We start from the raw sequence: 14,172 nt of genomic DNA, 5'->3' as shown, positions 1-14,172 counted from the left end.
ATTGGACGTGCCATAGCAGGGATAACAAACAAGAGAAAAATGATACAGAATATAAATAAACTTCCATCCAATAAAAAGTGACAAGAAAAGGCATTAATATTTTGCATCTTTTCACACAACTGTAGATTTGATGTGTATGTAACTAAAGAAGTCAATTGGACATCAACATATCACTAATAACCAATACCACAAAAAGCTCTATTAAATCTCCCGATTTGATGTGAAATAAATGGAAGTGCATGTGTGAAAATGTTAAACATCAGCTGATTTAAACCAACATTTTACTTCTACAAAAAGACCTCTGACTCACTGAAGTTATACAGCAAAGCTGTTTTATCTATTTTTTACCATTCAAGTCATTTTGAAAATGAATCTGGTGTTGAAATGAAATGAAATTTTAAAGAAATGTGTCCGAAGTGCCATGTGGCTCTATAGCTGGTCTTCAGTTTATTTGCCCATCAATGTGGGCGGATCTATATTTGACACAGTCAAAGTAAACGAAGCTGAACCCCTGAACCCCACTGGAACATCTACAGAACGTGTCTGTGCTGGTGAGCGCTCTGCCGGGGCTCGATGACAGCCGGTGGACGTGGGTGTGTGTAGGACGCCTCGGGGATGTCTCTGAATGTCAGGAAGTGATGGAGCGGCGACGGGACAGGAAGCTGCCGAACCACATCAGTCCTCATCAGTCGGTCTGGACCCAGCCAGTCCCGGAGCTGCAGCCGGCAGAGGTGGCTGAGGCGGGGGGCGGAGTCTGTGGGGAGGAGCAGAGAGGAGGTGTAACATACACACACACTGCGGGAATCGATTAAAAAAAGTAAAAGAAAAAATAAAGAGCACTATGATGTGTGTGTGTGTGTGTGTGTGTGTGTGTGTGTGTGTGCGTGTGTGCGTGTGTGCGTGTGTGCGTGTGTGTGTGTGCGGGCCTACCGAAGTGTGGGCACGGATCCCACGTCTTATCTGACCGCCTTCGATCCAGAACAAGTTTCAGAGCCGGAGGCAAGGTCCACCAGTTCACAAACTCCAGCAGGTAATTCAACACACCGCCATCAGCCTGCTCCAACCTGGAGGACACAGCAGTATGCTGGTAACCATGGCAACTACCAATGGAAGGACTACCTAGTACATACACTCGAATAAAACAACTGCACAAAATGTAGGAATTCACATGTACAAGTTGCAAAAGCCCCTTTCTTGTTTACGTGTGAGGATGAAGTAGTATTGATGGTTGTTGACATGTTTAGATGGAGTTTACTTACATGTTTCGATGGAGCCGTGTTGGCTTACATGCAGAAATGGAGTTGTTTACATGTGAGGATACGGCAGTATTGACGGTTGTTCACATGTTTGGACAGAGTCGATTACACGTGAGGATGGATCAATATTGAAGGTCATTGAAATGTTTGTAAGGAGTTGTTTACATGTGAGGATGGAGAAGCAGCGTGGGCTCCAGTCCGGCCTGCAGCAGCAGAGGAAGCCAGCAGGCAGCAAGCTGCGGCTGACTCAGAGCCACACAGATCATCTCTCTCAGCTCGCGCAGCGTCACGGCGCTTCCCCCGTGGCGAGCGGCTCCGGGAGGGTCAGAGGTCAGAGTGCGCGGCGGGGGGATCCATCTGTAGCGGAGCAGCAGCTGCAGCAGGCCCGTCTGGTCGGTGGAGAAGACGTGAAGCCAGTCCTCCTCTCTCAGACGGGCTCCTGCAGCCACCAGCAGCCTCGTCGACTCACTGAAAGAGAGTCACGCCATCATCAGATGATCAGCCACAACATTAACACTATATGGAACCCGAGCGTGTGCAGCAGTCCACAACATTGAGGACTAAATATATGACACATATGAATCGGAGCCATGATAGCCAGAGAATCAGTGGCCTCATTTCACCCATCGGTGGTTCTAATGCGGCTAATGTGGCTGATGGCTGTAAAGTGGGAAATCCGCTTCCTTGCACACCTGTAGGGCTTCCTGGCGGGTCGACACAGCGCCAAGGAGAGCGGCGAGCGCAGATCCAGCGTCTGTGTGCAGTCCTGAGCGTCCGGGCTGAAGCCTTCCTCCAGCAACAGCTGCACACTCTCACTTCTGTCGCTGTGCACGGCCACATACAGCGGACTGACCATCGCGGCGCCGCGATCGCACGCACGGTCCGTGACGGCGATCAGCCTCCGGAGGATGCTGCAATCACACGGATACAAGGAGGATCTGAGTGGGGATCCAAGCACTGCAGCATTTTCACGTTGTTCAACACATTATAATTTTGAGGCCAGAATGAGTGGGCTGCATAGTGGTATTAATAGTGCCATAATAACCTTTAAATGTTGAATTTTTCTTTGTTGTGGCACTGAGTATGTCTAATAAAGTCTATGTGTTCCCAAAACCAAACTATCAGTGCTAAAAACTGATTAAATTTCAACATAAAGATTTTTTTATGGTGCAAAATGCAGTGAAATGTCCAGAAAAAAACTCTCTTATAACTGTTTTCATTTACGGTGACAGCATAGCTTATAACCATTTGCTTTGTGGCCCAGATTGAGCCAGTTTTGGCCCACATGGCCTCATGTTTGACACCTTTGGTCTATAAAATGACTATTAGGAAGGTAATTAAAGACAGACTATTTAGACTTAATGAGTTCAAAATAAGCAAAATGTCATTCTTTTTGCAGTAAACAAATGTGCATATTTTAAAGTTTAGTACAAAACAGTCACTTGGGAGAGATTGCACTGATGTGAATGGACGATGTCACTGCCAAAAGTGAAACGAGAAACATCCTCGGTGCGTACCCGGTGTGGCCGAACTCCGCGGCAGCGTGGATGGGAAGCTGAGGCCAGTCCTGACTGCAGGCCGTGTTGGGATCCGCGCCGTGATCCAGCAGGAGGGCGACGCAGGCCTCGTGGCCCTCCTGAGAGGCGATGAGCAGCGGCGTGGCCAGGTCGGCCGAGCGGGTGTTCACGTCAGCGCCTGGAGAGAAGAAAAAGCGCCGGGGAGGATGTGTCATATTCTGATTTTATTTCAACTTCCCTTAGATGAAGGGTTCTATTCTTAGACTTCATCCAATATATGTCTGTCAACATTCTAAGCGTGATTTACCAGCATCGACGAGTATTTCCAGACATTCCTTCTGTCCGTACTGTGCAGCCAGAAAGAGCGGAGAAATCTGATGGTCGTCCACAGATTCAAGGTCGCAAACATCGATCAGAAGACGGACAATTTCACTGTGACCCTGAAAGACGAGAGAGAGAGAGAGAGAGAGAGAGAGAGAGAGAGAGAGAGAGAGAGAGAGAGAGAGAGGAACAGAGTGTGAGTGAGAGAAAACAAGAGAAGAGTGCAAAACAGACGAGAGTGCGAAGTTATTTTAGTGGGAAAAAAGTAATTAGTTACTTGATAAAGTTCTTGTGTTAATAATGTTCACATGTCAGTCTTATTGTTCCGTTAGCTAAACTGTGTGGGTCGGTTTAATGATGATCAGTTAGTCGGGGAAGATGCTCTATAACCTGGATGTTAATACCACATAAAGCAGGACACCTTTTATTTTACTGAGCTAAGTTAGTTCACGATTAATGAGATTCTCCTTTTCAACAGGATTTTATAGAAATGGTAAAAAAAAGTTACGCTTTATCAATCATTTTGATATGCTCGGGCAACAGACACATTTTTGCCATTTTTACCTCTTAATAAATAGTTGATACCACAATACCATGAAAAGTAGTGCCATTACATTTGTGTCTGTGTGTTTGTTGTCCTGCTTCCATACCTTGTAGACAGCTTGGTGAAGGCAGGTCCAGCAGGACGCGGTGTGCGCTCGGTTGACCTCCGCTCCTTTACTGACCAGCAGCTCCACGACCTCTCTGTGCCCGTTGTCCACAGCTGCAGGAGAAACAAACACAAAGCTCAGCTTCCAGAGCCAGACTAGTTAAAAAAATAAAAAAAAAAAAAAAAAAAAAAAAAGTCCAGGGAATCGGTTGTATGAGAGCCGTACCTGCATACAGAGGACAGGACAGGTCGTTGGTGAGCTGGTTGATGTCTGAATGTGCTTTGAGGAGGAGTCGGACCACCGGCAGGTGTCCACGCTGCGCTGCCAGGTAACATGCAGACTCCCCCTCGTGTGTCAGGGAGTTCACGTAGTCATAGTTGTCACCGGAGGATGCTGCTCACATACACACAAAGGCAAAGTCAACCAAGAGCGGTTTGCAGCATTCGCTCTGCAGCCACGTGGCTCTTCAGCGATCCTGTAGCGGCTCCCTGACATTCTCAAAAAGTTATTTGTAAATAAACATTTCGCTGGCAACCAGTCTGTCACAAGGCTGTTTCACTAAATAAAGTCAAACAGCCAGAATAGCTTCAATAGTCAAAACAAAAAAGGATAAACTACCTAAAACTACTCAAACAATAATAAAGGAAAAAAAAGAGGAATAAATCGTTAAACTAAAATGATTAACATTGCAAGGACTATGTTTCGGGGGAAATAAAAGAAGAAAAATATAACAGGTAAAAAAAATTGCAAGTACAATAGAGCTTAAAGTTAATGGTTGGTAAGAGCCGTTGCCTCTTGGTTGGAATGTTGCAGGTTCAAGTCTAAATCTGCTCACATATTGAAGTGTCCTTGAACAAGACACTGAATCTTAAAATGGATGGACTAAGTGCCTTGCAGGCAAGCAGCTTGGAAATTGCTTTAGTAATGAAATCCATTTTACAAGCAGATTCCCCCCCCCCTTTTTTTTTTAGAAATCATAATCATTTTGGCATTTTCCCCCCGTTTTATTTATTTTGCCATTTTTTAAAAGCCTTTTCTTTATCCAAGAGATAAAAGTCATTTTGCAAATGACTGGTGTGTAAATAAAATATAATTTAGTGAAAGCTTCAGGGATCTACATCTGCGGTTTTCTCATGTGGATATCGCAAGTAGCTCGTTTCTTTTTCTGTCAGAAAACTACTAAAATGGTGGGGGTTTTTCTCTATGATCTTGCGTCCACCTCCTCCTGTGTGGTGATGTTATGAGTGGATCTCTCACCGCGTGCAGCGGTCAGGATCTCCCGCACACAATCCCTGCTTCCCGCCGCCGCCGCCTCATGGAGCGGGCTCCAGCCGCGGTTATCCCGGGACTCCACGCTGCAGCCGCTCCGGATGAGCCTCCGCACACGCCTCCCACAGCCGGACCGGGCGGCGGCCGCCACGCTGGACACCGTGTCCCCGTAACACTCCGTGAAGTCCATCGCAAGCTGCAGAAACGGGAAGGGGCACGAGATTGTTGACGATGGATGGATTCAGACTCGGGTGTTTCGGAACCATAGTTACATGTACAACACGGTTTAATCAATCAAACCTTATTGGATACAAAACTACACATAGTATATTTGTATAAAATGACACAATAAGAACTATTAAAGGAGCATTTTTACCCAAACTTGTGGCGATTCGGAGCTTATGTTGACAACCTCGAGTCGCCATTTGATGACGTCATGACGTCACACCAAAACAACACACGCTCGATCGCGCTTTTGGATTAGCCAAAAGGATTTTTTTTTTTCAAATCACATTTTTAAACCATTTACAGCTCAAAGTCGTCATTCTGTGGACATTTTTAGAAACGTCCGCGGAAATGCAAAGCGGGAGGTTTTGAAACGAGTTCATCGACGCTTGTAACGGAGGTGGATTTTTAAGGTAAATGAGCTTTTTATTGCTTAACATTAGCCAGCTGTGTAGCGGTTTGTTTTTCATGCAGCAAAAAGGTTCTTCTTGCGTTTTGATTGCGTTTCACCGCATTATCGGAACGATTGTGGTCAATACATCCACGAATCATCCCGCTGTCACGTGAATCTCCACTGACGCCTCAGCCAACACGCATCTGTGAGCCCCTCATGGTTTATTGCGAGGCTCCCTGGTTACCAAGTGCCTAAACACTAACAATCTACCTGAGATCCAAATTAACAAACCGAATAATGGGCTCCATATGGGTTCACTTGTGAGGGCTTCCTTTATGAGTCCTCGTCAGGTGGATGAGGGGAGGTTTTACCACATCGATTGACTGAATGTGTCAAATATAACAAAAACATAATCAAACCCATATGATATGGGCTCACCTTTGTAATCATAAAAGTTAGAGATTTGGGGAAATACAATCATTACCATGAAGGCTGATACATAGGTTCAAAGTAGTGCACAAAAGGGTTTTACTCACGTGGTTTAAATATGGGGTAAATGCACAATAGGCCCATTGGATCAAACTATCTGTTCACTTTATAAGAATAATAAGTTTGATTGATGTACGCCTGTGGGTGTGCTCAGGTGTTATGAAGTGCTTCAACTCGTCTGGATTGCAGATGTGTTCTCGTCAATGGATCTGACCAGTACCAGACACTACCAGATCCTTGTAGTGTGACATTCAGCAGAACAGTCTGGCACTGTGGATGTGTGCATCACCAGTTGCTGTCTGACACTGTCCTTCATGTGTATTGAGTCGCCTTGTGCTGTGCGTCCTCTCTCGTTGAAGGTTGCAGCATCATGGTGGATGTGGCTGTGAGGAGCGACGCCGCCTGGGTCTGTCGTGCTGAGGGCCGCAGCCTGAACAAGGTTCTGCTCGTCCGTAACGAGGAAGAACTCAGTCAGTCAGACACTGAAGAGATTAGCGGGTGAGAGACTCAAATGTTTACACTGAATTCAATATATCTGATGCTATTCAATTCAATTTATATGGCACGAGTTACAACATCTTTATGTTTGTGAGTATAAAATACTGGAATAAAAAGACAACTCCACTTCACAGCAACACAAATCTATTTATCGATGAAACCACATGATACTGATCAACTTGTCAAATTAGAAGCTCATCTTAAATAAAAGCTTGGATGAGCAGTAATTTTCTGCTTCCAAACTCGATAAAACAGGAGTTATGATGGCACTTTGACCTCCAGTACCACTGTGACGAATCTGCGAGTTACTTTGGACCAGGACTGCTTCTTTCTTGACACTGTTGATGTGTGACTCTCACAGCGGCGGCGCAGTGCTGTTGGAGCAGGTGGAGGGAGGAGCTCCCTGCCTCCTCACGCTTGGTTGCGGCCCAGACCCGTCCGCCGCCATCAGCCGCCTGCTGGTCACCAGCGAGGCTCGCACTATGGAGGTGTACGACCAGATGGGAGAGTACTGTGGGACGGTGCGGGGGGTGAAGGACGACGGCGTCCAGCCAGACAGGTACTGCACGTACACTGAGGCTGAATGAAGAGGGAGCTGCACAGTTCAATGTCTTCTATCGACTCACAAATGCACACCAGTGAAGAAAACATCCGTCTGTTTTTGAGGGAAAACTTAGTGTCAGGACATTGAGGATTGCGTTCATTTTAAGCTCAGTTTTCTCAAATTACTGTTTTGTCAATCAAACAACAGAATATAATTCTTAAAACATTTTCTAACTGTTGTTTTCAATTACAATTGATGTTTATTGGTATTTAAATGAAAGAAACTGATCCCACTCTTTGATACCATTAACTTCATGAATGAAGGTTGGGATAATTGGGCACTTTTCATCATGACTCACTACTGCCACTTCATGTGCCTCAGTGGTATTACACTAAAGTGTCACTTTCGACGAAACGTTATTTTTAGCAATTTTTTTTCAGATTTCAACCATTGTCTGTTTTCACTCCGATTGTATTTCCACTTTATATGCAGCATTTTGACTGTATTTTTAATATTATACCGTATTGCTCGAAACAGCTTTTGCTATATATTTCGACTTAGCGTTCCATATTTTGAACTTACTCTTTAATATTTAGACTTCATCATGTTCTGATTGAACCCCAACAGCCTGTTCAGTTTTGTACATGCCTTCAGATTAAATAAAGACAAGAGAGGCTGCAGCTCATTGGAATTACTCCTGTAATTAAAAATGATTAACAGGTTCTACCGCAGCTCTCTACTGCCATCTAAAGGATAAAAGTGGAGTCGCATAAGTTTGACATAGTGCACCTTTGAAGCGGTGGTTCTGTCCTTTTTGTGGCTCACAGTGCAGACAGAGGGCCTTTCTACAGGAAGCAGCTGGTCCTGGAGCATCCATCCTCCTCGTGTGAAGTGAAGGTGAGAGTGAACGCAGACCGTCTTTACCGATGCCCGACAGCTTTGCCACAGTTGTTACCCAGTGTAGAACTACTGATATAAATGCATCACTAAATATAATAATAAGTTGTTATAACAATGAGGCGTTTGTTCAACCTGCGAGTCCACACTGGGGGTGATAATCATGTAGTGGGTATTTAGTGAGGTTTTGAGCGGACGTGCTGAGCAAAGCTCGTAGTTTTAATAGCTGGAACTGGTGGAATTGGTTACCATATTAGAGATTGTTGTACATTTTTGTGTGTCTTGTGTCGGTCAGTTGCTGTCTCTGGCCGGCCGGAGCAGTGTCCTGGTGTGTCGGGTGGTGGTGGTCCTCCAGCCACTGCGGCCCCCTGCAGCCCGCGGCCCTGGGATCGACATGCAGCAGGTCCAGAGTCTGATGGAGGAGATGGGAACCAGTCTGTCACCCGGAGCCCAGAACCTGATGGACATGGTGCAGGTCCAGCAGAAGGTCGGAGTGTGAATTGAACGGGGGAGGACACGGTCTGACGTCCAGCATGCGGCTCTAAGCGGTCGTGTGATTTGTTTACTACAGAACCAGAGCAGCTCTCTGGGCGGGTTCCTGCCTCTCCTGATGGGCGGTGGAGCGTTCTCTGCCCTGACCAGAGGGGCCGGTGGCGGCCACCTCCTGTCTGCAGACTCAACGGTACGGTACAGTACAGTCTGTGCTCCACCATGCTCCTCACCCACACCCAGGGGCGACCCCAGGCTCTGTTTCTGCTCCTCAAGACTCTGTTTCTGCTCCTCAGGTTCAGTGTGGAGGTTCTTCTGAGAGCTCCTGCTCCTCCACCACTTCCTCCCCGGACCAGCCAATGTCTGACGTCAGCTCAACCACCGGTAAACATCGTCTTCATATCTTCTCCCTGGAGCCGTGATTTGTCGTGCGGGATGTGTTTCCTCTGGCTTCACGGGAGTCAGGGGGATAACTTTTCACTGATTGTTTTCACCTTTTAAAAAATGGCTAAAATAACTGAAATAGAACATTTTTGAAGACATTTTAAACAGTTCACTGCGATTTAATTTACTTGCTTACCTGAAAATCTTCTAATCTGACTTGATGTGAGAGAAAGTTGGTTAAATTGTGAACTAAAATCATCTGAGTGCTTTTTTCCGATAAATGTCACAGAAAGATAAAGATCAATACTCAAATAACCTGGAAATGAAACTGGTTCAAATTGGTAAAAATGGCTAATAAACAGATAAAGAGAATCAAACTACTGAAGTAGTTAAAATAGCGGCTTAAAAAACAATAAAACAGCTAAAACATATTAAACAAGTGGAGAACGAAACAATTTGGAACAATAGTTAATTACAGTTTGCTAAACAGGGTTTAAAAGATTGAACACATTTTACAGCTTCAGATTAATAATTTTGAAAAAAAAATCTCTTTCGTCTATACTTTCAGATATCTTCAGAATTTTTGTGAATATAGCTGAGATGATATCTATATATGGTATTTGAATTTAATTCGGTTACACATGACCTCTGACGTCTCATCCTTCCTGTTTTTTATCTGAAACGTGATTTTTAAATGCTGATTTTAACGAGTCTCCTTTGAGCATTTGAAACGTTTCTTCCCCTCCACGTCCTCCAGGCAGCAGTGAGGTGGAGGGTCCGGTGGGCCACGCCCAGCTGGCAGACATGATGTCCCACTTCCTGAGGGGGAACAGCGGGGCGGAGCTTCTGCCCGTGCTGCAGAACGTGTGCGGTCAGGTGACCCAGCTGAGGCTGGATGAGGCGGCGGCTGAGAGGGAGAAGACCTTCAGGACCGGTTCCTGGTGAGTGTGGCCACAACAAAAGCTTTGATGTCTTCAAGGTACACAGAGTGAGATCTCAAGTCTTGCCCAGCCGGTATTTAAACCTACACCCATGTTAAACGCTGGTTTAGGATGATGCGTTCTGTGATGTAATGAATTAACCGTCTCCTGATAGATCTGACCTGGTTTCAGGCGATTAGGACACTTTAGTCCGGTCCGATCTCTGGCTGCTCGTTATACTGATGAGACGAGCATTTTAACATCAGAATAAAAACGATCATTAAATGTTATCATGAAATAAGAAACGGGGACAATTGTTTTTCTTCTATATATTGGCAGTTATTGTAACAGTAACTACTGTTTAATACCACTAAGGAAAGAAATGGAAGAAACTTATGTAATTCTAATAGAAATATGATGTCAACATTGTATGGTGTAAATTTTAAATAATATTCTGTATATAAATGATATAAAAAGCAACGTACAGCAAAAGTAATGAAATAAATGCAGTAGGTATATTACATATGTCTTTAAATAAAGCTCTAATGTGTCATTTCCACATTAAGTTTCCATACAGACACAGGCTGCATTGATACCAAAAAAAAAAAAAGTATCATAATGGATATATTCTTGTAATACTTCTATTTACCACTAGATGGAGCTGTCGTCACTGTGTCGTTCAGTCTGTAGACGAGGCGATAAATACAATGATGGGTCGCTTGGCTGCTGGAAACAATCTGATGAACAGAGTACTGTAAGAAATAGTTATAGAGGTTAGAAATGTGCTCCAGCGTCACACCTATCCCTCATGGACCGAGCCGACACGGCACCAGAGCAGGAAACACACTGAGAGGTCATATTTTCTTCAGCTTCACAAATGCCTACGTGTATTTTGTGATGCGGGAACAGTGAGCGTTTGTCGTTGAGCGTCGCTCGAGGGGTTCAAACAGAGGCGGCTTTCTTCCGTGGAACAATGGTTGTGTTATGGTGCTGATGGAGAACACAAACGCAGGGACATCAACAGCGCTAACAGAGCTGCTTGTTTCATATTAGCCAACTTAAAGGGTTCAAATCCATCTGTGGTTCTCAATCTGTGGTTTAAGAGCGACTTAAGAGATCAAAGAAAACCTTTGTAGGATCTAGAACAGAGCTAAGTGGGTCCACCTGTGATGTTTCCAGAGGAGAGAGTCCACAGTCTTTCTTAATCCTCAGACGGATCCAGACAAAGTGTTCTGTCTGTCTCCCGCCTTCATTAATGTGACTTGGTTCATCTCCATTGAGATTACGGACACATCGCAAACAGTAATATCACTGCGAACCTGTGGGGGCAGTGTTGAGCTGTATAACACATGAGTCACTATAAAAAAGGAACCAAGAAGACCAACAGAATTAACAATCCCTTCGAGGGAAGACAATGTGTGAATGCAAACTAAAGTAAATGTCCACACGAGAACCCAACAAGTTTTTTTTTGGTTTTGCTGGAGGAAACTTGCAGATGCAGATGTAGAACATGCAAACTCCATAGAGAAACTCCCCAGGATTGCCGCTGCCGCCCGTGGCGTGCCGCAGACCACACGAATGATGTGGAGTGATTGTGCGGACTCCGAACAGTCGGACTCTTTGTCCGAACCAAGTGGTGGGCGTGCAGAGAGCTTCATCTCAGTCCGACTCGACTCCGAGGAGCACAGACGGTATGTCTTCCTCACTGCGCCCGCCGCTACTAAACATTTTAACTCTTAAATATATGACTCCCACGTCACACGGAGTCTCGTTATGTTTGTTGTTGGTGGAAACCGTTAAAAGAGCTGCTGTCTCTCTTTGCTAGCATGAGCAGAGCGTCATGTGCGTGACTGTTGAGTGGTTGGAATCTTATCATCGAGCGAACATCTAGATTACACAGCATCGGTGAAGGGACAAGGACAAAGTTCCTCCAATGGTTCCTGGTACCTGGGGAAAGTTCCTGATACCTGGGGCGAGTTTTTGTTTTGTTCCTGGAACTTTGGCGAAGTCCATGCAGTTGAAATTCATCTTTCATAATGATTTTTTTGCTCACTGTCAGCACTGAACACTAAAATCACAGGATGTGCACATATTTGAAGAATGACTCGGCTCTTTCTGTCAGACTGCTCCGGGGCGGCCGACGCTGCGTTGCATTATGGTCCACGTCTTCCATCTGCGGTTTCCGAGGTCTTTGTTTGCCTTCCACTGCAATCTGCAATGAGTTTCACTGAATTTTGAACCAAACTCAGGAATAAATGCAGTGACTCAGTAAGCGGCGCTTGATGAAGCGGAGCGGAATTTCCCCCGCGGCGGTGCGGCGGTACCGCTGAGCAGGCAGGAATCAAAACGCCGGGGACAGACCGCTGGACACCAGCCACTGACACTGATCACATCGAGGTGAGATTGAAGGTCATTGGAGGATTTGTCCGCTTCCTCCAGGGAAAAAAAAACAAAGTCACGCTGCAGGAATCTGCTCTGAAACCACAAAGGCAAACAGATGGAGGCAGAAGAACAGAGTGGAAATATTTTGCGGAGTGAGATTTGTGAAGCATCTCTGGTTTGGAAGAGTCTCCCAGGTGGTTAGACTGAGGCAGAGTCCCATTGAGACCGACTGCGGCTTTTTCGGGGCGAAAGAAGACCGTCAAGGGTTTGAGTTGTTGGTTGTTGTTTTTTTTTCCTTTCAGTCACCACACTACCTGAGGACGTTGCTTTCAGATGATCGTGCTGATTCCGGCAGTGTGGAAAGAAGCTAGAATAACATTACCAGCAAACACGTGAAGAGAAAAGTGTCCGTTTTCGAAAAAAAAAAAAAAACTGTAAAGAAGAATTTACACATCACCAAGAAATTCATGTATTTGTATTAACTCTGTAGCCGCCATCAGCAATCTTTTATTTATTTATTTTAAGTCCCAGCCCGCTGACTGAGTGAGCTTCTCCCCGCAGGGAGCTGGACTCGGCGATGGAGCGCCGCCTGGAGGAGATGGAGAAGAGGCTGAAGCAGCACCTGGACCGCCGGCTGGACGCTCTGGAGCAGAAGCTGGACAAAGCCCTGCTGCTCGTCCTGAACAACGGCGGCTCGGCCGGAGGGGCGGCGTGCACCGGGCCACCGGGGGAGATCGCCGTGACGACGGCGGCAGCGGCGGCGGCGCAATAACCCTCGGGCACGGAAGCGTCATTTTAAAACGCCTAACTCCAGACAGAAAGGCATCCCTGTGGGACTAAAAGTTTACTAAAACCTGCAGGCCAGCAGCGTAAAGTGATGCTGTAAAACCACTAAACACACTTTCCTCCACCAGCAGATCACTCCCAACCGTGTGTTTATCTTAATATGAGATTGTTCTGGGGATCCACACTGCACTGCATCAGAGCTGAGCATGTAACCATCACTGTCATTCTGAAACAAGGATTTTTTTTCAGTCTGAAAACGGGGGGGGGGAACCAAAGCAGGAAACGTCCTCACTTCCCAAATCCCACGATGTTGGAAAATTGGTTTAACCAGACACTTAAATGTGTCATCATTCCTCCTAATTACGACACTGTAGTGTTCTAAATAATGTATATGTGTGTAAAACTATAAAAAATGACTGTTTTGACCTGTGATGTTAAACTGTACTGATGCCAACAGCAAATAAAAATATATTTATTCAAATAATTCAGTGAATTGTTGCAGTTGTGACACAGAGGAAAGGTGACATGTTACAGGAAGTTGTTTTAAAGTCAATATTCACTTGTCTTGAGAGAAAAAAGTAAAGGGTGTGTTTTCCAGATTTGATGGACTTTTCCAGTAGCTAATTGCTGTGTGGCGAGCTGAACAAACAAACATGAATAGGAGAGGGGCGGAGCTTAGGAAGGTAACTGAACACTTGTATTAGATGCAGACTTAGGACACGCCCACAAATGTAAACTTATGTCATTGGACAGTTTATTTTTTTATTATTAATTCATTCCAGACATGTCAAAAACATACAAACTACAGACACAAAAGAAAAATAAACCTATTTGCACTCATTTGAATCTATGTAGCTATATATACTAAACCATAAATAATTAAATCTACATTTTATAGTAAAGTAGAAAAGCTTGTGTAAAAATGCTCTTATTAGTTTTGGCTTTCACTAAAATCCTCTACACATCAGTAGATAAATAATCAGCCAACAGGCACGAGATAAAAGCTGCAAAAATGTGTTGAGATGCAATAATTCAACAAGAAGTTGTACAGTGCTTGTTGATGGTAGTCGGCTGCTTTGTTTATTTTGGATCCTGATCAGACTATGTGAGTCAGAACGTCTCTAAAAATGCTGATTTATGGATGCTTGGTG

General features: G+C 45.0%; 2 protein-coding genes across 2 annotated transcripts; one reads left to right on the top strand and one right to left on the bottom strand.

Annotated features, from left to right (window-relative positions):
* Positions 1-22: 22 nt before the first annotated feature.
* asb3 (ankyrin repeat and SOCS box containing 3) lies at positions 23-5,444 on the bottom strand. The gene is made up of 10 exons (XM_080517519.1): positions 5,390-5,444; positions 5,002-5,209; positions 3,970-4,137; positions 3,745-3,857; positions 3,081-3,213; positions 2,774-2,951; positions 1,949-2,167; positions 1,422-1,724; positions 931-1,064; positions 23-754 (listed from the first exon to the last, which is right to left on the bottom strand). Exons 2-10 carry the CDS (start codon positions 5,201-5,203, stop codon positions 531-533), a joined length of 1,674 nt encoding a protein of 557 aa, XP_080373645.1. The 5' UTR covers positions 5,204-5,209; positions 5,390-5,444; the 3' UTR covers positions 23-530.
* Positions 5,445-5,507: 63 nt separating this feature from the next.
* On the top strand, positions 5,508-13,472 carry cUnh10orf88 (chromosome Un C10orf88 homolog). Its single transcript, XM_080517520.1, has 9 exons — positions 5,508-5,651; positions 6,481-6,619; positions 6,981-7,178; positions 7,991-8,060; positions 8,356-8,547; positions 8,632-8,742; positions 8,846-8,933; positions 9,691-9,874; positions 12,797-13,472. Exons 2-9 carry the CDS (start codon positions 6,492-6,494, stop codon positions 13,005-13,007), a joined length of 1,182 nt encoding a protein of 393 aa, XP_080373646.1. The 5' UTR covers positions 5,508-5,651; positions 6,481-6,491; the 3' UTR covers positions 13,008-13,472.
* The last annotated feature ends 700 nt before the right edge of the window (positions 13,473-14,172 follow it).

Source organism: Blennius ocellaris, assembly GCF_963422515.1.
Source record: "Blennius ocellaris genome assembly, chromosome: 21".
NCBI lineage: Eukaryota > Metazoa > Chordata > Actinopteri > Blenniiformes > Blenniidae > Blennius > Blennius ocellaris.
Note: the sequence above shows the minus strand (reverse complement) of the source record. Positions and strands in the feature narration are given on the sequence as shown.

Coding starts and splice junctions, on each gene's coding strand:
- asb3 (XM_080517519.1), bottom strand. CDS start 5,203: ATGGACTTCACGGAGTGTTACGGGGACACGGTGTCCAGCGTGGCGGCC. Junction 1,725..1,948: donor CCCGCCAGGAAGCCCTACAG/GTGTGCAAGGAA, acceptor ACTCTCTTTCAG/TGAGTCGACGAGGCTGCTGG. Junction 755..930: donor GGATCCGTGCCCACACTTCG/GTAGGCCCGCAC, acceptor TCCTCCCCACAG/ACTCCGCCCCCCGCCTCAGC.
- cUnh10orf88 (XM_080517520.1), top strand. CDS start 6,492: ATGGTGGATGTGGCTGTGAGGAGCGACGCCGCCTGGGTCTGTCGTGCT. Junction 6,620..6,980: donor GACACTGAAGAGATTAGCGG/GTGAGAGACTCA, acceptor TGACTCTCACAG/CGGCGGCGCAGTGCTGTTGG. Junction 7,179..7,990: donor GACGGCGTCCAGCCAGACAG/GTACTGCACGTA, acceptor TGTGGCTCACAG/TGCAGACAGAGGGCCTTTCT.